The 25394-nt window shown below is 37.0% G+C and overlaps 1 protein-coding gene across 1 annotated transcript in view; it reads left to right on the top strand.

Moving 5' to 3' along the window:
- The window catches only part of GMCL1 (germ cell-less 1, spermatogenesis associated), a 40687-nt gene extending 15819 nt beyond the window's left edge, over positions 1-24868 (top strand). Inside the window, exons 8-14 of the mRNA XM_039239553.1 lie at positions 1496-1586; positions 5073-5210; positions 7790-7859; positions 11688-11763; positions 17000-17145; positions 18866-18953; positions 23501-24868. Of these exons, the coding sequence (XP_039095484.1) occupies positions 1496-1586; positions 5073-5210; positions 7790-7859; positions 11688-11763; positions 17000-17145; positions 18866-18953; positions 23501-23629 (738 nt within the window). The 3' untranslated portion in view covers positions 23630-24868. The remainder of the gene's footprint in view (positions 1-1495; positions 1587-5072; positions 5211-7789; positions 7860-11687; positions 11764-16999; positions 17146-18865; positions 18954-23500) is intronic.
- Positions 24869-25394: the final 526 nt, after the last annotated feature.

Here is a 25394-nt window from a genome sequence, read left to right as displayed (position 1 = left end):
CAACAACAAACATGTTATTATTTACATATTTACAAATGTTAAATATTTTATATGGTTTTCAGAAATGTTTTCAAAGTTGAGCTTTAGTTGAATTAATGACTTTATGAGGAAATTTTCACGCTTTTTCTAGAAAATGTTGACATTCTGGGGTACCCGGATGGCTTAGTCAGTTAAGCATCTGACTCTTGATCTCTGCTCAGGTCATGATCTCATGGTTCATGGGGTCCAGCCCATGCATCAAGGCTCTGTGTAGACAGTGCAGAGCCTGCTTGGAATCCTCTCTCACCCTTGCTCTCTGCCCCTCTCCTGATCATGCTCCTCTCTCTCTCTCAAAGTAAATAAATAAACTTAAAAAAATGTTTATATTCTTTAAAGACCTTATTTGCACTTCAGGTACATGTTTCACTTCATACTTTTGAAAGGTTTTAACATGTATAATGTAATTTTATTTTCACAACTCTAAAGAGACAGATTGGCTATCGTTCTTGTTCTGTAGATGGTAAGATTTAGAAGTCTTAGTTATTAAATGGCAGACTTGAGGCAGAATCCAGGTCTTGTGAGTCCTACCCTTATTGCTTCTCCCCCTGAATAATTTTGCCTTTAACCCTTTGTCCCCAGCGACAGAGTCTGCATTTAACACAGCTTTGAAATCTGGGAATGAGACACTTTCTAAGTTGTATCGTTGCAATTGTTTGGTTTTGTGGTAGGGATGAGATTTTATTAGTGGTTTTTTTTTTTTTCTTCAAGGAAGTTTAGTAACTAAGTTATGCAGTCATCAAAGGAAGAGTATACAGCCCATGTGTATCTCTGAGCCACTGGTAGGATTCGTTGTTTCCTGTTGTTGTAATTGCTTTTATGCCAGTAATGTTAAGTGCTTACTATATGCTGGGCTCTATTCAAAGCATGTTACATGTATTAATTCTTTCAGTGCCTATGAAATAGGTATCATGCTCATTTTACAAATGAAGAAATTATGACCCAGAGAAATTGGGTAATTTGCCCAACTGGTAATTGACAGGGCCAGGATTTAAAAGTCCATGCTCCTAACTACTCTGCATCCTGTCTCAACAGTAAGAAGACAATAAGAAACTCTTTTTTCCCTTGTTTATTTTTATAATCTTAAACAAAATTTAGCAAAATTGAGTTAATTAGTGAGTAGAATAAATTAGTGTAAAATTACTAATGTAATATGTATATTAAACCTTTACTGTTTTTATTGTATAACTGTACTGTTTGATACCATAAATACTTTTCAGGAATTAGCTTATTCCTTCTCACACACTTAGTTTAATCATTAATCATCGGACCATGATTAATGCCATGAAGAATTTAAAGCCTGTAAGCATGTTATATGATAGTTCTACTTTCTGTCAGTTGCATGTACTGGAAATTAAACGTTTCACATATTATTTTTAAGGTGGAAGCAGTTTGAATGTAAAATCATAACCTGGTGAAATCTTGTAATTTTTTTCGTAAATTTACTTTTTCAATCCAGTGGATGTTCCTTCAACTTGTGCCTTCGTGGAATGGATCTTTAAAACAGCTTTTGACTGAAACAGATGTCTGGTTTTCCAAGAGGAGAAAAGGTATGCTTGAAAACTTTATTGAGAACTTGTTTTAGGGGCCCTTTCAAATTGAAATTTATGAAAATCATGTCCTAACTTCTTTGTAGACCTAGAGAATTTTAGATCTGGAGAGAACCTTGAGCAATTATTTAATTTAGCTCCTAATTTACACTGAGAAAATTAAAGCTGGATAAGAAAAATGCTTTGCCAAGTATTAGCTGAATTATTGCTCCTTGAACTAACACCATAGTTTGATCCCCTAAGCTATTATTTTTCCCATTTTATCACCAACATGTCTGGGTGATTACAATGGTGTTTTGTTTGACCACACTGAATCTTCCCTAACACATTCACCCTGTCTTATCAGACAACAGTTCTTAACATGGGGGGCCCATCTACAGGGTTTAGTGTGTCACTACCCCCAAAAGTGTATGCACAACTTTATATGTATGTGTGTGCCGCATGCATTTGGCAAGGAGAGAAATTCCATACCTTTCATCAGATTCTCAGAGGAGACTGATCCAAAATTCATTAAGATCAACTGGCATTAAATTCTCTCTTCTCTTGACAGAGGTGGAGCATGTAATGTATTTATTTTATACTTTGCTAGGAAAAAAAAATTTAATCATTAGGATCATAATCCTTAGTTCGTGATTTTCTTAGTTCACGGTCATTTTTGGTTCATGCATGGCCACCTTTTTTTGCTGATTTTTAGTAATACGTTGAACCTCCACAAACTAATCTTCAAGTACTAGAACATTAGTAACTTAAGTTTACTCTTGTGCTGCTTTCCTGTTGTGTCTCTAACTTTCCCAACCACTATCCTGAATTTTGTGTTCATTATTCCCTTAAAGAAGATAACATAACTGCATTATGCATGTGTGTCTTGATACATATAACATAGTGGTATGCTGGTAAACTAGCTCTCTGAAAAAATCCCTGATTTGCAGATTTTAAAAATTTCCATGATACAAATGTTCCCAATGTGGCTGATTCCAGGCTACCAAAATGATATTACTGAACGCAGAGTTGGGAAGGAATGCACACAACTGGACAATATATCATTTGACTTTAGTAGTTATTGAACTATTTCATATTACCTTGATTTTCATTGCCTTGAAGAGATTAAACAGCTCTTTATATGTTTATTGGGCTTATAATTCCTCTCTTGTGAAATGTCTATTCAGTCTTTTTCCTATTTTAGTATCCTATTTGTCTCTTCTTAAAAACTTAATGGACATTCTTAATATTTTCCTGATAACCAGTCCTTTGCCATTTATGTAGTATGTAGGTTATCTTCTTGCTTTCTTAAGGATGTTTTTTTTGATGAGTAGAAGTTCTTAATTTAAAATTTAGTGCTCTTTGTGTTTTAATTAAAAAATTTTTTAGAGTTATTTTAGGGAGGGAGATTTCGTAACTCAGAACCAGGTAAGTTGATTTCCTGTCAAGCTCATGAGCCAAAAATATATAAAGGACCATACCAAAACTAACTTGATTTACTTAAAAAACAAAATTCTAAGCTTGTATTTTAAAATACACCTTAGAGTTACATTATGGCAATTAGAGGCATTAGAGAAGTTATACAGGAGAAAAATAAAGCACCAGATGGAGACAGCTAGCAACTGAAAGAGATAAGGCAGGTGGAAAAGCTAAAATGAAAAAGAGACTCAGTAGAAACTGAAGAGATGTTAGGTAAATGCCGACGTGAACTTATGCTCATTTGAACTCCAGCAATCCCATCAAGATTTCCACTCTCTAGGTTTTCCATCCTGGTCTCAAGTAGTGCAGAAGTATACAGTTTTAAGATAACTTTTCAAGGAGGCATTTATTGCATAAAGCAAAAGCTATGTCTGATGCCCTGTGTTTCAGTGAAGACTTTTGAGGTCACGTCATACAGTTTTAAAATTATCAAATTGATGAGTACTCAGGAAATAAGACAGATCACTTGTGGTCCCCTCTCCCATTATATTTTGGTAGATTTCTCTTAGGTTTTATTAATTATTTGACTTTTTAGTTATATATGTCTCAGGACTACATGAAACAATGGAAATTTAGAAATTATTCATAGGGACTGCAGTTGAATTTCACTGGTGCAATTAATATGACCACACTTGAGCCAGCTAGAATCTTTAAAACATATTTTTAATTCCATGAATTCTTATAAATGAACCAACCTTTTCCATGCCCTTAAAGAAAAGGCCTCATGGGATATTTACCAGATTCTATAAGATACTCTAGTATTAGATTTTTATAACCTGTTCATGTGATGGTGCATCTGTAAGACTGGAAGGATATTCTTAGTACCCCCCCCCCCATGAAATTGGCACATTCAATTCAACAGATGAACCAGAACTAATGTTATCCTTAAAGAAAAGATAATGACATGTAAATCCACATAAATAAGCAAAGTTAACTATTAATATTTAAGATGAATTTACTGCTTTCTTGTTTGCTTTGACTCTGAGCAGGTGCCAAAAGAATACAAAAAAATGTATAGAATAAAAATTAGGAAATTGTGAAAATACTTTTCATTAACTGAACTGTCTTTTTGCTGATTTCAGGAAAAAAATTATTTTACTGGGTATCCCCTCCTTTCTGCTTCATAGTAAGCCTGTTTCATGTGAAGCATAGTTTGAGATATCATAGTTTACAGTAGCAACTCCCAACCTTTTTCTCCTATCCTAAATAGCAACAGGACTGAGTATGCTCCCATGGGTATACCTTGTTTGGTAGAAAACAGGCCACTAGAGCTTATGCACAGTTCCTGTCTGATAGCAGTAACTCTAGACCTTTCCTTTGCACTCATGAAAGCACATTGGAATTCAACTGAGAGTAACTCTTTTTTAGAAATAACCTTAAATTCTCCCTTAAAAAAATTGATGTACTTCATAAATGTGAATTGTTTTAATGATATATACTACCCATGTGTTGCAAATCAGTGGCTACAGTGTCTTTGTACCTTATTTTCTATTTTGAAGAGAATGAATGTATTATCTAGTAGTGTTCATCTCATGTAACTAAAGTGTAAATTAGATGTATCTCAAGAGACAAATCCATGTCCTATGTGTCTTATGAAGACCCTTGAGGTGGGCATTTGGAGTGGCTCAGGAGTTCCAATGGAGTGTCCAGTCCCTAGGAGAGGGGATTCTGGAGAGATACTGAGATACCATAACCCTAACCCACTCTTCACCTTCTTTCCCACCTTGCTGCACTATAAGCTCCAAATCCCAGAAATAAGGTGCACAACTGAATTCTCAGCCCAAGGGTCACTTGGGACCAAAGTTAATTTCCTGGAGCTACTTCCTAAATCTCCCCACGTTTTTATCCATATACATTCCTATCAAGTTTATATAATCTTTGAAAACTAGCATATTTGTTTTCTGATATACGTGCATGCATGTGTGCGTGTGTGTGTGACTCCCTGCCCATAAAAACGTTTAGGAATAAAATAAATAGATTTGAAAAGAATGCCTATTTAATTTAAATGTGGTGTTTTTTTTTTAATAGATTTTGAAGGTATGGCCTTCCTTGAAACTGAGCAAGGAAAACCATTTGTGTCAGTATTCAGACATTTAAGATTACAGTATATTATCAGTGATTTGGCCTCTGCAAGAATTATTGAACAAGATTCTCTAGTACCTTCAGGTGAGAGAACATGATGTAGTTATGATTTTAAGTAATATCTTTCTGATTATATTAGTACTATACATCATTGAAAAGAATAATAAATAGAAATTATCAGGGCACCTGGATGGCTCAATAGGTTAAGTGTCCAACTCTTGATTTTGTCTCAGGTCATGATCTCACGGTTCCTGAGTTCCCGCCCCTGACTGGGCTCCATACTGGCAGGGCAGAGCCTGCTTAGGATTCCCCACCCCCCCTCTCTCTCTGTCTCTCTCTGTCTCTCTCTCTGTCTCTGTCTCTGTCTCTCTCTCTTCCCCCCCTTCCTCCTTCCCTTTCTCTGCCCCTTCCCCCACTCGTGCTGTCTCTCTCTCCTCTCCCTCTCTCTCTCAAAATAAATAAACTTTAAAAAAAATAAATAACGAAATAATGATGAACCTGTTTTACTTATTTTCATCTCATGTTTCTCAAACTCATTTTACAAGGATTCTTTTTTCTCAGCATTGCATTTGAACTGTGTTCTATGGACTTATTTTGGGGCCGCTGGATGAATTACCAGTCACTAGAAAGATTTTCAGTTTGGCTTTTTACTCGTTTAGATTAAGGCAAGAAAAGAGAGACATACATACAAAACTATATACCAATGTTTTTAACTTGTTGAAGTGCTTTTAGTTCTAAATCTCATTATTATTTAAAATGATAATTTTAAGCTTTAAAATTACATTAAAAATTTTCTTGTAATGTTTATTTTTGAGAGAGAGACACACACACAGAGTGCAGGCAGGGGGGCCAGAGAGAAAGGGAGACACTGAATCTGAAGCAGGCTCCAGGCTCTGAGCTGTGAGCACAGAGCCCATTGTGGGACTTGAACCCATGAACCATGAGATCATGACCTGTGCCGACATCAGACGCATAACTGACTGAGCAGGCACCCCTAAAATTAAATTTTAAAACTTTTTCACGGGCTATATCTTATATGATATTTGAGAATATATATGTATAACCCTTTCCAATTTTATAAATGAATCATGAAGAACATATTCTGTTTCTCTAGATCAATGCATTTTAAACTATAGGCATAACCATTAGTGAGTTGAGAAATATATTTTAATGAGAAAGGATCAACTCTTTTTTTTGATAAAATACATTAGAAAAGAATTTAAAAATCAGTATGCATTGCAAATAAGATTCACAGTATGTATATGTGTATACTGACTCACATAAACTTCTAGTCTTTACCTACTGAAGACAAATTTTATCTGTGGCCTAGATATTCAGCATTTATTCTGCATAATAGCAAGAATATTTTGAGAGAAAGAAACATTCAAATATATTTTCTAGAGAGATTTAAAGAAAGATACCAATAATTCAGTGCAAGTCATCTGGATACCTTTTTTGAGTAGAGACATAGAAAGTAAAAATCCAGATTTTAATCACACTAGAGTTTTCCCTCTTTCTTCAGGTAGAGATTGAAAAATCATTTAACTTAAAAAAACAGAAAAACTATTCATTTGGTTGAGAATAAATAAGAACAGAAAATTAAATGTGGTACTGACCCAACTCTACCTATATTTTTAATAAATTTTTTAAGGTTTTTAAGTTTATTTATTTATTTTGAGAGAGAGAGAGAATCCCAAGCAGACTTCACACTCAGCACGGAGCCTGATGCAGGGCTTGAACCCATGAGCCATGAGATTGTGACCTGAGCCGCCATCAGGAGTTGGAGGCTTAACCAACTGAGTCACCCAGGCACCCCTTTAAAAATTTTTTTAAATAAAGTTTCAGTTTACATAGATTTATGAAAAAAAGTGTATACTTATTAAATTTTATTCCATTTAGAATAATTTAAAAAATTTTTAATGAGTTACCTAAATCTGATCTGCCAGAATTATTTTTTGACTATACATGATTCATCTGATAATTTAGAGATGGTTTATCTCCCATTAATTAGCAATTGTTTTTAGATAATTTAATAAAGATACAATTTAAAATTCAGTTTTCTATGAAAAGTTATAAAAACTGAAAATACTACTTTAGATATGTTTCTCATAAAAAATAATACGAGCTATGAAAAGGAAACTATTAAATGCAAGAACCACTTTGAACTAAAGATTTAAATTCTAATTTAAATGCATGTAATCTGGGGTGCCTGGGTGGCTTAGTCGGTTAAGCGTCCGACTTTCGCTTAGGTCATGATCTCACGGTTCGTGGGTTCGAGCCCCGCGTCGGGCTCTGTGCTGACTGCCAGCTCAGAGCCTGGAGCCTCTTTCGGTCTGTGACTCCCTCTCTCTCTGACCCTCCCCTGCTCACGCTGTCTCTCTCTCCTAGAAATAAATAAAACATAAAAAAAAAAAAAATTTAAATGCATGTAATCTAAGCAAAGTCTATCTTACAGCAAAGCAAAATCACATTTATCACTTGAAATATCATTAAGCCATATTGTTATAGCATATTTGTAAAATATAAACTACCAGCTTTATTGCTATTTTAAACTTGACTTTAGAAATGGTAACAATTTTATCAACTTCTTAAAATTTTTAAATGCTTTATGTTCTTTCATATTTACCATTTTTCTTTTATCTTTGTTTATTTTCATATCTTAGAATGGCTGTCTTCTGTGTACAAACAACAGTGGCTTGCTATGCTTCGGGCAGAACAAGACAGTGAGGTGGGGTAAGTGTATTAGAGGATATCATTGTTCATTTAAAAAAAAAAAAAAAGCTTGTGCTATGAATTTTTAAATGCATTTATTGAAAAATCAAGAGGTGTTAGGGACACCTGGGTGGCTTAGTCGGTTAAGCGTCCGACTTTCGCTTAGGTCATGATCTCACGGTTCGTGGGTTCGAGCCCCGCATCGGGCTCTGTGCTGACTGCCAGCTCAGAGCCTGGAGCCTGTTTCAGTCTGTGACTCCCTCTCTCTCTGGCCCTCCCCTGCTCACGCTGTCTGTCTGTCTGTCTGTCTGTCTCTCTCTCTCTCTCTCTCCTAGAAATAAAATAAAAAGAAAAAAAAGAAAGAAAAATCAAGAGGTGTTAAAGTAGAGAAAAGATCACTAATCAACTTTTATTCTTATATTTCCATAAAGTCAATATTATTAATATCTTTCTGGTCAATTAATGGAATGTTTGAATAGTCATTTGCTATATTTGTAAAAATTGAATAATTCATGTACTCTGTTTCAGCTAGTGTTGTATTATGGTTTTCTTTCAATATACTGAACTATTGCTTGAATAATGCTTTCACAAAGCATGATTTTCATACTTTTGTTAGGTAAAGCTAATTTCCTTATTTGTGCTGGTGTGAAAGTCTGATTAATTTTTATTAATTAACTAATAGCTGTTTTTGAAGACCTTTGAGTCTGAAATGAATTAACATAATCCAGTTACAAGGCGTCTTTACTATAACCCCAAAAGCATATAACACACAAAATATTTCTCTTTTCTTCATTTTAAAGGAAAACAGATTATCTGTTCTTTCATTGTGCTTTACAGTTCACAGAAGTACTTCCACATTTATTATTTGATCTTTATACTAGCTCCGTGGAATAGGCCGTGTGAGGACACAGTCCATCTGTGAATGTATATGTAAGAGGCCTTACTTAGCAAGTTTGGCCTTTTGGGGTGCCTGAGTGGCTCAGTTGGTTAAGTGGACAACTCTTTTGGCTCAGGTCATGATCTCACAGTCTGTGAGTTCAGGCTCCACGTCACACTCTGCACTCCTTTCTGGCCCTCTCCTACTCATGCTTTCTCTCTCTCTCTCTCTCTCTCCCAAAAATAAATAAACGTTTAAAAAAAAAGTTTGACCTTTTTTTGCTTTTTTAACCCATTTTTTTAAAATGTTTGTTTATTTTTGAGAGAGAGAGAGAGATAACTCAAGTGGGGGAGGGGCATAGAGAGGGGGAGAGAGAGAGAGAGTCCCAAGCAGGCCCATTAGTGTCAGTGCAGAGCCCTGCACAGGGCTTAAACCCATGAACCATGAGATCATGACCTGAGCCAAAACCAAGAGTCCCGACATTCAACCAACCAAGCCACCCAGGTGCCCCTCTTTTAACCCATTTTTATAGACCAAAATTCTTTCTAAAATATATGACCTAGTTATGTTTATATTCAAACAGTGAGTATATAAAAGTGTTATATAAATTCACGGTAATGATTATGAAGTTATTATCCAGGACTCTTAGTTTCTGTTTTATTTACAATTTATATTCCATCTTTTTCCATATGTTCACAGCATACTTACCGTGCACAAAGATTGTTGAAATAGAAATAGTAATAAGTAAAAAAAGAAAGTTAATTATTTAATGGAATTCAGATTCATTTCTTTTTTTTTTTTAATGTTTTATTTATTTCTGAGAGAGAGACAGCGTGAGCAGGGGAGGGTCAGAGAGAGAGAGGGAGATACAGAATCTGAAGCAGGCTCCAGGTTCTGAGATAGCTGTCAGCACAGAGCCTGACGCGGAGCTCGAACCCACAAACCATGAGATCATGACCTGAGCCGAAGTCAGATGCTAAACCGACTGAGCCACCTAGGCGCCCCAATGGAATTCAGATTCAAAGCATTTTATAATATATGAAATATTTTCAAAATCATCCTACTTCTTTTGTATATCCAGTTTTTAAATATTGAGTGTTCTTATCTTTCAAGATTTTCCTCATCTGTATCTTTACTGAGTTAAACATAGAGTCTGACCTATGAGACTGAGCTGAAAAAAGTGGGTTTCCTCCCCTCAGAAGTGTATCTATGATTACAGTAACCCAGTGAAGTGCTCTATCTCACAGATACGGAACATCTCCCTGCGGCCAGGCTGCTAACGTGAGGAAGACAGTGTTTTCCCTGGATGTTAGGTTATAGTAAAGTTAAGGCTACCTCCAGGGCTCTCCTCTCCCATACTCTTCCACATTGCCAACAGGTTATCTTTGTGAAGCAGAAGTATAATTGTATCACTTTCCTGCTTAAATGTGTCCAGAGATTTGATGATAGGGATCATTGTTATTTATGTGTGATATATATTATGTTAACATTTTTTAAAAGTCCCCATCTCTAAGAAATACATTATGAAGGGTGCCTCAGTGGCTCAGTTGCTTAAGCCCACAACTTTGGCTTAGGTCATGGTCTCATTGTTTGTGAGTTTGAGCCCCGAGTTGGGCTCGGTGCTGACAGCTAGCTCAGAGCCTGGAGCCTGCTTTGGATTCTATGTCTCTCTCTCTCTCTCTCTCTCTCTCTCTCTCTCTCTCTCTCTGCCCCTCCCTAGCATGTGCTCTCTCAGTCTCTCAAAAATAAATAAATATTTGATAAAAATACATTCTGAACTATTTATAGATTAAGAGATATTGATATCTGGAGGATTAGCCTCAAAATAGGAGGGATGTGGGGTTCAGAAGTGGGCTTGGAATAAAATTGAAACGAGTATTAAAGTTAGATAATGAGAAAATGTGGCTCGTTATTTTATCTACCTTTATGTTTGAAATTTTTTACAATAAAATACAATAAAAATAAAAATAGCCCAAACATATTTTACTTCATCTCCTCTCATGCTCATCTTAAGCTCCAGTTCATACATTTTATATTCTTTTATGCTCCACATTCTTTTTACCTACTACTCCTTCGACCTGGAATGCATAGAATACACTTCTGACCTCTATGCCAGCAAACTCCCTTCTCTGTGATGATCTCCCCTCTAATCCCAGGCAGTAAATCTGTGCTTTCTTCATACTTCTAACATCACAACTCTCTCCACATTATTGTAATTATGATTTATGTCTCTAGTTCTCTACTAGACTAAACTCTTGGGTGCTGAGGACATGTTTTATTAGTTTTATTTACATTTACTTATTTTGTATGTATTGTATTTGTTTCAGTATTTTAAATTGATGAAGCTTCTAGAAACTTAATGAATGTTGCATATTATGAATATATTGTGTTACTTTTATCATTTGGAATTCCAGGCTAATAATAATGGCCTTTTGTTATCATAACTTGAAATAACATGTTTCTCTTAGTTGATTAAGGTTTTTAAAGTAAGAAACCAAGTAAAGATCAATTGATAAAAATCTATAGCTGTTTCTATTAAATATTGAGTTTACCTGGTTATACTGCATAAAAGATGGCTTAGATGTGAAACAATAATATCCAATGGTAGTTAATACCAAGTTACATCTTAAATAGATTTTTAACTTATTTTACTTAATAGACTTTTAAGTGTTTTATTTTCTGGATGAGTACAATTTCTTGTGGATCCCCCCCCCCCCTTCTCTGGTTTAGCTGAGCCCTAATAAAAGTATTCTAGAAGCCAGGGCAATAAATGAAACATTAAAGTTTAAATTTGTTTATTTAGCAAAGGCAATGGACCAGATTTAATCAATGTATTCTAACTTTATCCATACCACAAAAAGCTATTTTTAAATCTATTAGCAAGTTTTTCTGTTCTTTTAAACATAGCAATTCTTTTTAAACTATTGGTTGCCTATTTCTTACGAGATTTCACATCTTATATGTATTTCTAGGCCTCAGGAAATCAATAAAGAAGAACTAGAGGGAAATAGCATGAGGTGTGGTAGAAAGCTTGCCAAAGATGGTGAAGTAAGTATGGGTTAAGACTCTTAATATTTTCATGCAAATTGTGGTACTATTAGTGCAAAATACACTTTCAGTAACAACCATGGCACCTGCATACCTCAGAAGAGTTTTTTTGGAACAGTTTCTATACCATGATCTTCTAGGCAAGGAGTTATGTGCTCAGTGATAATTGATAATTCAGCCCAGCATGAGAATGTTGACCTTTTTGTGTCCAGCTAAGAGATAGAAGAGGATCCCTCAGCAATCCAGAAATTAAAATAAATAAGAAATTGTATGGAAGCTTTTACGTAATCTTAAAAGTGATTCTTTCTATTTTATAATTACCCTAAATCAAAGACATTCAGTGAGCACTGGGTGTTGTAGATTTATCACGGGAATCTACCCCCAAAACCAAGAGCACACTGTATACACTGTATGTTAGCCAATTTGACAATAAATTGTATTAAAAACAAAAATAAAAAACAAAGACATTCAAACCCTTTTCTTCCCACATTTAGACTTAAATATTTTTCATTACCATATGTAAATGAATATAAATGAAACAAAAGCATTATGAAATAGTACCTACTGCTGCTGTGTCTAAAGGTCCTATTTTCTATTTAACTTTTTAAAAAGCTAATTGTCGGGGTCCTAGGTGGCTCAGTTGGTTAAGCGTCTGACTTCAGCTCAGGTCATGATCTTATGGTTTGTGAGTTTGAGCCCCATGTCAGGCTCTGTGCTAATAACTCAGAGCTTGGAGCCTGCTTCAGATTCTGTCTGTCTCTCTGTCTGCTCACATGTGCACAAACTCTTGTGCGCGCTCTCTCAAAAATAAAAAAACATTAAAAAATATTTTTTAAAAAGCTAATTGTGATTCATTAAATTGATTTTAATAGGACATAAACTACATTTTTTAAAAATCCCACTCTAATTATAGTTGTCATCTTAAGAAATCATTCAGCCTGGGGGTGCCTGGGTGGCTTAGTCGGTTAAGCGTCCAACTTTCGCTTAGGTCATGATCTCGCGGTTCGTGGGTTTGAGCCCCGCGTCGGGCTGTGTGCTGACTGCCAGCTCAGAGCCTGGAGCCTGTTTCAGTCTGTGACTCCCTCTCTCTCTGACCCTCCCCTGCTCACGCTGTCTCTCTCTCTCCTAGAAATAAATAAAAATTAAAAATTTAAAAAAAAAAAAAAAGAAAAAAGAAATCATTCAGCCTAATTTAGATAACCATTCAGTTATTTTTCTCCCAAATTTTCCCTCATTTTAACTTTTTTGTTTTTAGAAGTTAATTATTTTATGTTTGCATTCATAATTATGATAAGTGTTAACTTATGAAAGTTAACATATGTTAGGATATGAAAGGGGAATAGGTAGGTGTCTTCTTTATTCCTTAGTCTTCCCTGTTGTCACTTCCAGATCTCCTTCCTCCCTCATGCCTAATTGAACCACAGGTCCTTTGAAGCACGCGCTTCTACTACACTACTGACTACTTACTGTAGCCATCATGCACTGGGCTGTCTGCATTTATCACTTTTCTTATTGTCAGTCTTGGTGATTTCTGACCTTCTTCCCCGCTGTGATGTTATGCTCTACCCTACCTCAGGCACCCATTTCCGGGAAGCATATCCTCAGTTTTTGTTATTACTAAAGTAATATACCCCCTTCAAAATCGCCTTTTCAAGCATACCATTTTCCGACTCCACTTCCTTTTATCTTTCCAGCACTCTTTTTCTAGTACCTGTACTCCCAACAATTGTTGAACTCCACAGGGATGTTCACATTGTTCTTACTCCTTTTTTCGCGTTACCCTATCACCACATCCCTACTTTCTTTACTTGACTTACATTTTATGTTCTACCTTAAAATTGGACGCTGGCTAATAGTCTTAACTTCCCTTTTTATTCTGTCAAGCTCAGCTGGCTAAACCCCAATTGTTAGTAAATCCTGACTTGCCTGCTTCCAAACAGATAAATATGACTAAAAAAAGACAATGTACCCCACCAGGTTTCACCTGAATCTCTGTAACTGTAAACTTCAAACAGGTCTTCAGTGCTGCACGGTGATCTTCCATTTCCCTAGTGAATTTATCCTGCCCGATTCTTTGAGTACCTCTTAGACCTTCTCAAAAGGGGCAGTGCTACCACCCTCATTCTTAAAAAAAAAAAATTTTTTTTAACGTTTATTTTTTGAGAGACAGAGACAGAACCTTAGCAGGAGAGAGGCAGAGAGGGGGGAGACACAGAATCCAAAGCAGACACAGAATCCAAAGCAGTCTCCAGACTCCGAGCCGTCAGTACAGAGCCTGATGCGGGGCTCTAACTCACAAACCATGAAATCATGACCTGTGCCCAAGTCAGATGCTCAGCCTACTGAGCCACCCAGGTGCCCTGCTACCACCCTCAGTCTTAATGTGATAGCCTTGTTTCTTTCATCATTCAGAAAATAAAAGCAATAGGAAGGGAATCTATATATCCACCTACCAAACAGTTCTGCCAGTCTACCTGCAGCTGTACCTGTGTGCTGTGCTTTTCCTCTTATTAGAATGGATGAACCGTCTGCTTCTACCCTGGTCCATCCCCTCCCCTCATTACAAACTCCATCTCTTCTCACCTGTTCAGAACCTTTGCTCCTATAGTTAACTTTCCCTGTCACCTGCATCATCAATTTTTCTCTTCTGTGTCATTCTCACTTAGTATTTAACATATATACCACCACCCATCCAGGACCATACCCTGACCCCACACTCTACCACCCAGCACTCTACTTCTCTGCATCTCTTTTAAGCCAAAAACTCATTTTAAAATATTGCACATATTTGTCTATACTTCCTCTTTTCTGATGCTCTCTTGAATTCACTCCAATTCATTTATCCCAATAAAGTTTCAATGAAACTGCCATGCTGTTTGTTGTCACTTATTTCCACATTGCCAAATAAGCAGCTTTTAATCTTCCAAAAGCTCTGGATGACATGACACATGTGCACTCACTCTTGGAGATATTCTCTCTTTGACACTCAGGACAGCAGGTTCTGCTGGTTTTCTTCCCAATTCATTGGTTGCTTCTTCTAAGTCTTCGCCTAGATCTTTTTCTTTCTCAACAAATGTTGGCATGACTTGAGGCTAGGTACTGGGACTTCTTTGTCTGTGCTCACTCTGAAGTGATCTCATCTATTTCCCATGACTTTACACTGATGACTTCATATATCCAGCTACTCACTGACAACTTTCTTAGAATCCTAATAGCATCTTGAGTATAAAAGTCCCAAGCTGAACTCTGATTTTCATCCCCACACTTCTTCCTTCCCAAGTAATTTTCTAACCCATAAATGGCCCCTCTGTTAATCCACTGAATAAGCTCCAAACTTTGGATTCCTCTCTTTTAAATACCTCATGCGTATTCATAAGAAGTTCCTCCAGACTCTAGTTTTGAACTATGTTCTTAGCATGTCTACCACTCAAGTCCAAGCTCACCATTATCTCTTGTCTGATCTATTGTAGTAGCCTCATAACTTCTCTCCCTGTTGTTATTCTTGCTCTTCTACATTCTATTTTCCATACAATAGTCAAAGTCATCTTTTTAAATGTAAGTTAGATCATGTTACTTCCTTCCCCAAAACTTTCCATGAGCCTCTTACTGCACTTAGAAGAAGTCCATGTTCCTCCTTACTGTGGACTACTAAGCCCTACGTTTTCTGGCACCCAACTGACTCTCTGAACTCATCCCCATCTTCTGTCCACCTAAGTGATAGCCCTAGTCAAATAGCCCATCTTGCTGTTTTCCAGATATGTCAAGCATGTTTTTATCTCCAAAGCTTTGTACTTGCTGCTCTTTGCCTAAGTCCCTCTTTCCCCAGATAGTTACTGATCTGCTCCTCAGTTGACTCAGGGCCTTGCTCACCTAGTATCTCCTTAGAGATACTTTCCCTGAGCACCGTTCTGAACACCAGGCTTCCCAGCTACAAGCCCCCTTTCTCTACCCTGTCACTCTCTCCTGACAAGTCTTTTCTGTTTTGGTCTCTTCCATCTATTCCTTCCATACAAACTTACTGCTATTCAGCCTAGAGCAGTACTTGGCACATAATATGTGCTCAGTAAATATCTGTGAGCTATTGAATTAATATTGTAGTTCATAGTGTCAACCAAATACTTGAAGCCCTAACCTTCCTTTGTCACACCATACCACAACACTTAATAGTCTCTTAGTAACTATTAGGTGATAGATTAAACAAACTGTGAACCTCATGATGGGATTTAAAATAATTCAGTTGTGAGGCTCCTGGCTGGCTCAGTCAGAAGAGCATGCAACTCTTGATCTCTAGCTCATGAGTTCAAGCCTCACATTGGATGTAGAAATTCCTAAATAAACTTAAAAAATAAATAACTCAGTTGTGACTCTGTTGGTTAGACACTTAAGAATTTAGAGTATTTTTTTTTTAATTTTTTTAAAATGTTTTATTTCTAGGAGAGAGAGAGAGAGAGACAGCGTGAGCAGGGGAGGGTCAGAGAGAGAGGGAATCACAGACTCTGAAACAGGCTCCAGGCTCTGAGCTGTCAGTCAGCACAGAGCCCGACTCAGGGCTCGAACTCACAAACCGCGAGATCATGACCTAAGTGAAAGTCGGATGCTTAACCGACTAAGCCACCCAGGCGCCCCGAATTTAGAGTGTTTTTAAAGGCAGATTTTAATGGGTTCTTATTACCTCCATTTAGCTTCCTAGTCCCCTAAGCTATACCTATGTAGAGTTGCAGTGAAAAGCCATATTTCTTTCTTTTTTAATTTGTTTATTTTTGAGAGAGATAGCAAGCAGCGTAGGGGCAGAGAGAGGGGGAGAGAGAGAGAATCCCAAGCAAGCTCTGCACTGTCAGCACACTGCCCAATGTGGGGCTCCAACTCACAACCTATGAGATCATAACCTGAGCTGAAATCAAATGTCAGACACTTAACTGACTGAGACAATCAGGCACCCCAAAAAGCTATATTTTTTATGATAGAATTACAGTGTGGAGAGAATGAAACAGATTATGAAGAGCCAATATTAGGAAAGTCCCTTAAAGAATCATGCCCAGAAAAGCCCAGCTGCTTTTCTGCCTTTGAAATATATTATACCTGTGTGACAAACCTTTATATATCTTCACAGATATATTCTGTGTAGCAAGAAATATTTGGAATGAGTTAGAGAAAGAAAAGACATTTTGAACTTTTAATTTGTGACTTGCTAGTATGATAAACTGAAGTAAATCTTTCTCTTTTTTGTATTTCTTAGTACTGCTGGCGGTGGACAGGTTTTAACTTCGGCTTTGACCTGCTTGTAACTTATACCAATCGATACATCATTTTCAAACGTAACACACTGAATCAGCCATGTAGTGGATCTGTCAGTTTACAGCCTCGAAGGAGCATAGCATTTAGGTAGGATGAAATTTTCCTGCTGCTCTCCTCCTCCCGGGGAGGAAAGAAAAAAAAGAAAGAGAGAGAGAGAGAGAAAAGAAAGAAAGAAAGAGAGAGAGAGAGAGAGAGAGAGGAAGGAAGGAAGGAAGGAAGGAAGGAAGGAAGGAAGGAAAGAAAACCTGGTAATTTACACCAACAGTAGTAGAGTTTTGATAGGATACAATATATATGAATGTGCAAAGAAATAGTAAAGCTCCATTCCTGTGAAGTGCTAGTAATAATCAGAATCAAAAACTCTGGATCTAGCATGTCAGAAAGTATAGGCTGGACTATGAATGGTAGGGGATTGATACTAGACTTAAAGCTGCTGCCTTGCTGTCCTTGCAGATAAAAGGTCCACACTGGAAAGACAGCAAGGTATTTTTCCAGGAAAAAAAAGCTGCCTTTGTCCCCACTCTCTATGGGATCTCATATGTCCAACTTTGATAGTTGAGCTGGCTGTCTTTCTGGAGAGGATGCTGACAAATTGGAAAATACCTAAATGAACAGATTTTTTTAAAGTCATATATTTATGCTTACCTTACACAATATGCAAAATTAACTCAAAATGGATCAAAGACCTAAACATAAGAAATAAACTAAAATTCTTAGAAGAAAACATAGGGAAAAGCTTCTTGACATTGGACTTGGCAGTGATTTCTTCAACATGACACTGAAGCACAGGCAACAAAAGAAAAAAATAAATTGGACTTCATCAAAATTAAAAGCCCTTGTATATCAAAAGGCAATGTCACCAGAGTAAAAAAGGCAACCCATGAAATGGGAGAAAATATTTGCTAACCATGTATCTGATAAGGAGTTAATATTCAGAATATCTAGAGAACTCCACAACAATTCCAGCAATTCCTCTTCTGCATATTTTCCTAAAAGCAGGGACAGGGTCAGATATTTGTACACTCATCTTCATAGCAGCATTATTCACGATGGCCAAAAGTTGGAAGCAACCGAGTGTCAATCAACAGAAGCCCATGTAGATACCGTCCATACCTACAATGGAATATTATCCAGCCTTGAAATGGAAGGAGATTCTTAAACATGCTACAACATGAACCTTGATGACATTATATTAAGAGAAATAAGCCAATCACAAAAGAACAAATGCTATATGATTCCACTCATGGTACCTAGAATAGACAGGTTCATAGAGCAAGTACATGGTGGTTGTTAGGGGCTGAGGTAAGGGGAAATGGGGAATTCGTGTTTGCTGGGTAGAAAGTTTCAGATAGGAAGATGAAAAGGTTCTGGAGATGGATGGCAGTGATGATTGCAGAACAATGTGAATGTATTTAATGCTGATAACTACCACTTAAAAATGGTTAAAATGGTAAATTTTATGTATATTCTACAATAAAAAAGACATTTATAAATCATTTTCCACCCTAGATATGTATAATAGCACAAGTTTATAAATCTAAAGGGGATCAGTTTAGAATGTGAAAAGACTTAAAAAATCTCTTATCAAATTAAAGAATGTGGAAAAGTAAATATTAAAGTGCGGGAGGGCTTGTTTAAATTAATCTGTAGTTTAAAAGATGTTGAAGGGCATCTAGCTAGCTCATTCGGTGGACCATGCAACTCTTGATCTCGAGGTTGTGGGTTTGAGCTCCACACTGGGTGTCTAGATTACTTAAAAAAAAAATCATGTTTATTTTTTATTTGTGTTGTTTTTTTTTAATCCTAGATTACGTTTGGCCTCTTTTGATAGTAGTGGAAAACTAATCTGTAGTAGAACAACTGGCTATCAGATACTTACACTCGAAAAAGATCAGGTATGTCTGATCACTTTTCTGTTGTTTGGTTATATAATATTTGTCTTTTAAATCCTCTTTTGAAAATTCTTAAAGAGAAGTAACATTTGATTTAAGAATGGATTTATAATATTTTTGAAGGTAGAGGTGCAAGCACCATGCTCACTTATGCATAATTTACTCCCATATCATTAAAAGTGTAACTAAGACGAAAAAGAAAATTCAGTTTGATTTGAGGGTCAGGGAAAAGCTGATAATAGGGAAATAATTGTTTATCCTGAATATCATCCCCAAAAGTTATGAATCTTAAATGCTTTATCTATGTGTGCATAAGTGCATTTATTTATACATTAATAGCAAACACCATGAGGATAACTCAGTGTGTCTCCATAGCTCCTGTATATCAAGAGAACATCATCCTCTAACGCAGTAGTTTCCTAAAGTAACATCTGTAATATTCCCGAAATTCTCTCTAAAGTCATTTGTTCCTTTATATATCACATGCATGTAGAAGTTTCAAAATGTCATGATGAGAAAGTAAGCCATTTTCAAAAAGTTATATGAGAGCTGGTAAAATATTAAGGAAGTTTACTTCTATTAAAACTAACCCCTGGGGTGCCTGAGTGACTCAGTCAGTTGAGCATCCAACTCTTGATTTTGGCTCAGGTCATGATCCCAGAGTTGTGGTATTGAGCCCTGCTTTAGGCTCTGCACTGAGCCTGCTGGAGAGTCCCTCTCTCTCCCCCGCCCACCCGCCCATCTCCCCCACTGGTGCATGCACCTGCTCTCTCTCAAGTAATAATAATAAAAAAAGTTAACCACCATTCCAAGGGATGCACTGTTTTAATAAAGGGTTCAGGGCCTATAGTTCACATAAATTATTAGAAGTTAGCAGTTTTCTTCACACAGAAGAGTCTTAGAGAACACTAGACTTTAGCATTGCAAGGAACCTTAGAGTAATCCTCTGACCTCACGTACGCTGTGTGAATGAGAACTTCTTTAACAACATTGTTAATGGGATCCCTCACTAGTTGTTGCAATTCAAGTGACAGAGAGCTCTGAGAGAGAAGGTAGATATATAATAGGAAAGGTCAAAACTGCCTTCAGTAGGTCCCTCTTTCAGTCTGTCTGGTGCCCTCTGGAGTTGCATGAACAATGGCTTATCTTTACCTTCTACCTGGAACATCATAAAAAAAATACTATCATGGCTCAAAGCCAGAGATTTTTTAAAAAATCACCAGGAGAAGTTGATCAAGTGTTCCTTGAGTTGCTTATTCAGCAAACATCGGAGTCCCTACTGCATGCTAGGTTCTGTACTAGGAGTGGGGGAAATAAAGAGAAGCTTGTGTTATATAGCTTAGGATAAGTTGCATGGTGGCGATGAGCTCACAGTAGTGTGTACTGTTAAAGAAGTCTCTAACCCTTACTGCAGCTTTGGGGGCAGGTGTGGTTGTTGGGAGAGGAAGAGAAGGGACAATAGCTCACAGAAAATTTCCTCTCTGGAAAAGTAAGTGGATACCTGTATCAAGCCTCAGATGGTGAGTAAGATGGAAACAAGGGAGCACAAGGCCCATTCAAGGAACTGAAAGAGGTTTGGAAGAGTTGAGTAGGACCAGAGGCAGGACATGATGGGCTGTGGATGGAGTTTGGACTTTTTCCTGAGATCTCTCGAGATCTGTAGAGAAAGATTGCAATGGGAAGTTGTATATGTGTTTTTACATAGGTAATAGATGTTTGTGATAGGAAAAAAATAGAAAACATAAATAAGCAGAAAGGAAAATCATATATATCCCTCTTACAGACAACACCAGAATTAGATGTGTAGAGAATCTGACAGGACAGAAACCTAGGGGACACCAGTATTACCAAAAAAGGAAACCTGGTGAGACATTCAAGAGCTGGGATGGGGAGTCAAAGCCAGATTGCGAGAGTGAATGTATAGATGGCCTGGAAAGAAAGGAAAGAAGAGGTAGTAGCCAGTAGCTGATGGTTTGAATTTGAGTTGCTTTGGGGTACCTGGGTGGCTCAATTGTTTGAGCATCCAACTTCAGCTCAGGTCATGATCTCACCATTTGAAGTTCGAGCCCCACATAAGGGTCCATGCTGACAGCTTGGAGCCTGCTTCGGATTCTGTGTCTCCCTCTCTCTCCCCTCCTGTACTCACACTCTGTCTCTGTCTCTCAAAAATAAATGTTAAAAAAAAAATGGGGGCACCTGGGTGGCTCAGTCAGTTAAGCGTCTGGCTTCAGCTCAGGTCATGATCTCACAGAGCCCTGCGTCAGGCTCTGTGCTGACAGCTAGCTCAGAGCCTGAAGCCTGCTTCAGATTCTGTGTCTCCCTCTCTTTCTGCCCCTCCTCCGCTTGCTCTCTGTCTCTGCCTCTCAAAATAAAATAAAGACATTTAAAAAAAATTTTTTTAAAACATTGTAAAAAGATGAATTTGAGTTGCTTTATATCTAAGTGAAGATTTCCAGTAGAGAGCTAGATCCTGGAATTTAGACCTGTATGGTAGAATAGGGGGAAGTGAGAGAACTCTAGTACAGAATAAGTGGTGTGAGCCTCAGAGAAGCGGGGATTGGTAAATGAAGACGGAGAAATAACCGCCTGGAGGTAGAAATGGACGTAGAAAGATACCGCCGCCGTCTGGTGCTGTGATGTGTGGGCTGCTCAGCTTCCACTCTGTAGTGGAAGAAAGAAAATGGAACTTCATGGTGCTTCAATGCAAACGTGGAGGTAAACTGAGCCCTCAGGTGGAATTAAAGGTTTAGTAAAGCTAGAATTAGATCTGTCTAGTTAGGGAACTGGCATTGGGAATTAATACAATCTAATATTCAGAAATTGATGTGTCCTTTCAGCTCTCAAGTGATGTCCACCTGGCTCTCCTCTTTTCTAAACCAAGTTGGGAAAAAACCAACCCCACACCCCAGCCTTAACTATATTCAAATACTAGAATCTTCCTTGGAGTCTTTCTTTCGCTGTGGCATTGAATCTTGCTTTTTATCATCAAATATACTTACTGTCAAAGCATATGTCCTCAACAAATTTAGTAAGTGTGTCTTCACCTGGGTTATTGCTATAAACTTCGGCTGTGCCAGGGTGACTCAAGCATCTAAAGACCAACTATGTTTGACATCATTCCTCTCTGCTAACCCTGTTAGTGTCATCGGCCCAGGTGATCACCTCACGTGACTCCTCATCTTACCCATCTTGTTCACTAACACTTTTTTTTAAAAAAAAATACCACTTTGCCTGTTTTGGGGTATATAGAGATAACATGTAGGGAGAGGGGTGGTCACATTTATATTCTATATCTTCTTTTTTCCAGTTTATCTCGCTTCTCCCCCAGCACAGAAGCTGTGTCTAGTTAAGCCTACATCAGTCATTTAAATGTTCCAGTGCATTAATCCCTCTTTATCGCAGGAGCATCTTGCTCAGTAAAAAAAAAAAAAAAAAAAAAAAAAATCAGAAACTCTAGGTTTAAACAGTGTTTATTAGTGTGTTCTTCAAAATGTATAAAATAAGGCAAAGCTAATATATATTACTGCAGAGAATGTATCCAAGGATTCAAAAAGTAGAAGCTTCAGGGGCACTTGGGTTGCTCAGTTACTTAAGTGTCTGACTTGATTTCAGCTCAGGTTATGATCTCACAGTTTGTGGGTTTGAGCCCCACGTCAGGCTCTGCACTGACGGCATGGAGCTTGCTTGGGATTCTCTCTCCCCCTCCCTCTCTCTGCCCCTTCCCTGCTCATGCTTTCTCTTTCTATCTCAAAATTAACTTAAAAAAAAATAAAAAAGTAGAAGTTCCAGTCCTGCTCCTTTTAGTCTGAAAACTTACTCTGTTCACCAAATGCTGTTCATACATGGTTCCAAATGGATATCTGTAGAATCAGAGATGGTTACATCTGTGTCTGTGAAGTAAAGAATCAACTCCTCTCTCTGAGATTTCAAGGCATTCTCATGTGTACTGATGTAACTGAACCTGGAATTGATTTCACATGATCATGTATTTTACATTTCAAGAGACAAATGTTTATGTTATGTTTACGTTAGAGACGGTTGAAGATCTTAGACAAGAGTAGGAACCATGCTTGTATGTGCTAATAATGACTCCCCACCTTCTTCCCAACCATTTGCTACATCTAAGGGCCATCAGGAAATGAAGCCAAATAAGTCTGTATATATACTTTCTGGAGTATACCTGTTCATAAGATAATGTAGGCACTTGATAGAAATTTTTCAGTAATGAAAATAACTGCCATTATTGAATACTTCATACATGGCTGGCTTTACTGAGCCCTCTATGTGCATTGTCTCATTTAATCCTCACTCTAATCATATGAGGCAGGTATTTTTATTCTTTTTACAGTAGAGAAACTGCAGTTGACAAGTCATTGACTTGCTCAAGGTCACAGCTAGTGGATGGGAGTTTTGAGATTTGAGCGGTGACTTTGAGACTTCAGATGCAAGCTCTCTTAACCACCATGCGATCTCCTTCAGTTCGCTCAATTCAACAGTTTGGTTTTCTGTTTTTTTTGTCTTGTCATTAAAGCCAAAAATTTGTTTTATAGGAACAAGTAGTGATGAACTTGGACAGTAGGCTTCTGATCTTCCCTTTATACATCTGCTGTAACTTCCTGTATATATCACCAGAAAAAAGAACTGAAAATAACCGTCATCCAGAAAATCCAGAAAACTGAGGCTCTCATCAGTTGGAAACAGTAGCACTTTGAAAACTTTTTCAGCCAGCTTTACTTTAATGGCCCTACTGATATTCACATCTAAGGTGACTAACAATGACAAAGGCCTTATGAACTGTACAGACAATACAGAAGACTATTCTTATGATCATTACATTTCTATGCATATATGAAAAACCATTTTGAAGCCAAGAAAATATCTGTCAAACTATTTCTGTGATAAAGATTTTGACTCATGCTTTTAATTTAGCATCAGTAGAAAATCGCTGTAGGTAAATTTCACATTTCTCTGCAATCTAATATAGATTTAATTTTTAGTTTAAACTTTGATCCTACCTAATGTTAGTGAACCTCAGTTATCTGTCTGTAAATTTATCTTTATTTGGCTAAGACAATGCTGAAGGAACAATTTGAATGGCCAGTTGTAAATGCTCTTTCAATTGGTGCATTTAAATCTGTCCTTTAATCTTTTCAACTGCTTTTTATGATTTCTCCTCATATTCTGATATCCCTCCAAACTACGCTTGCTTTTAATCATTAAATACTTTTTTGTTGCTGTGGAGACTAAGCTGGGGAACTTTTTATTTAATGTGAGCATTTTCATGCTATTTTATTTTGCTTTTAATTTAGCTTTGTGAGGATTTTTAACAAAATCAGCTTCAGACTTTCAAACGAACTTGAATGGGAGAGAAAATCCGTTGGAATCTGAGGATATTCCTTTGCCTTACATGGTCATTTCTTTGACATTCTATACAACTTTATTCTTATGTCATGGATTATTTATGTACCAAATATTACACTTTAAACATTTTCATATTCTCTACAGAATTATTTATGTTCAAATTTTGGTTGGGAATCCTATTTCCTACTTAACCTCAGGACCTTATAACCTCTGAATTGAGTGCCTTTGAGTTATACATGCTAATAGAAATTTCATGGTAAATGTAAATAAAGTCGGAGGATCTCATATAGAAGCTTATAATAAAGCATTAATGTAAAAATTGAACTTATTTTTGTCAAAAATGAGATGTATGCTTGTCATGATTTACATGTTTGCTCCTTGTGTTTACTGCTATTTTCCAAATAGCTGCGCTTATCTTCTTTTCAGTCAGAGTAAGTGCTTTTTGTGGTTAATGTACATTTTTCGTATGTTTTAAAGAATGGGAATCATTTTTATGTATCTGTATAAATAATAAATACCCATTTGGAAAAAAATAAATAAAATGGACAAAAAAATTAGTTGAAAACAATTTTTTTTCTTTCTAATTAGATTTGTTTCCAGTTAGATTTAACTTTTGGAATTTGATCATTTTTCTTCCCCAGTAATATGTCCATAGGTTCATAAATTGCTTTTGTCTTTTCAAAATTCATCCCCTTTGACTTAAAGGAACCTTTGAAATGCCCCCCTCCTCCACTCCCCAACCTGTAGTTAAAATGTTTCAAATTCAATTATGTAGCTATATCAAGAGGCTATTTTTTTTTAAGTTTATTTATTTTGAGATAGAGCATGCATCATGCACTTGCGTGAGCTAGGGAGGCACAAAGAGGAGGGGAGAGAGAGAATCTCAAGGAGACTGCACTCTTATCACAGAGCTAGATGCAGGGCTCGAGCTCATGAACCATGAGATCATGACCTGGGCCAAATCAAGAGTCAGATGCTTAACCAACTGAGCCATCTGGCACCCCAAAGGGGCTACATTTCTCATTTTTATACTTGGCAATAATTATATCTTTCACGAGATGCTTTTTTTCTCTCTCATTCTAG

This window comes from Hyaena hyaena, unplaced genomic scaffold, assembly GCF_003009895.1.
Source record: "Hyaena hyaena isolate Hyena2069 unplaced genomic scaffold, ASM300989v1 scaffold_158, whole genome shotgun sequence".
Taxonomy (NCBI): Eukaryota; Metazoa; Chordata; class Mammalia; order Carnivora; family Hyaenidae; genus Hyaena; species Hyaena hyaena.
The sequence above is the reverse complement of the archived record's forward strand: the minus strand, read 5'-3'. Positions and strand labels throughout refer to the sequence as shown.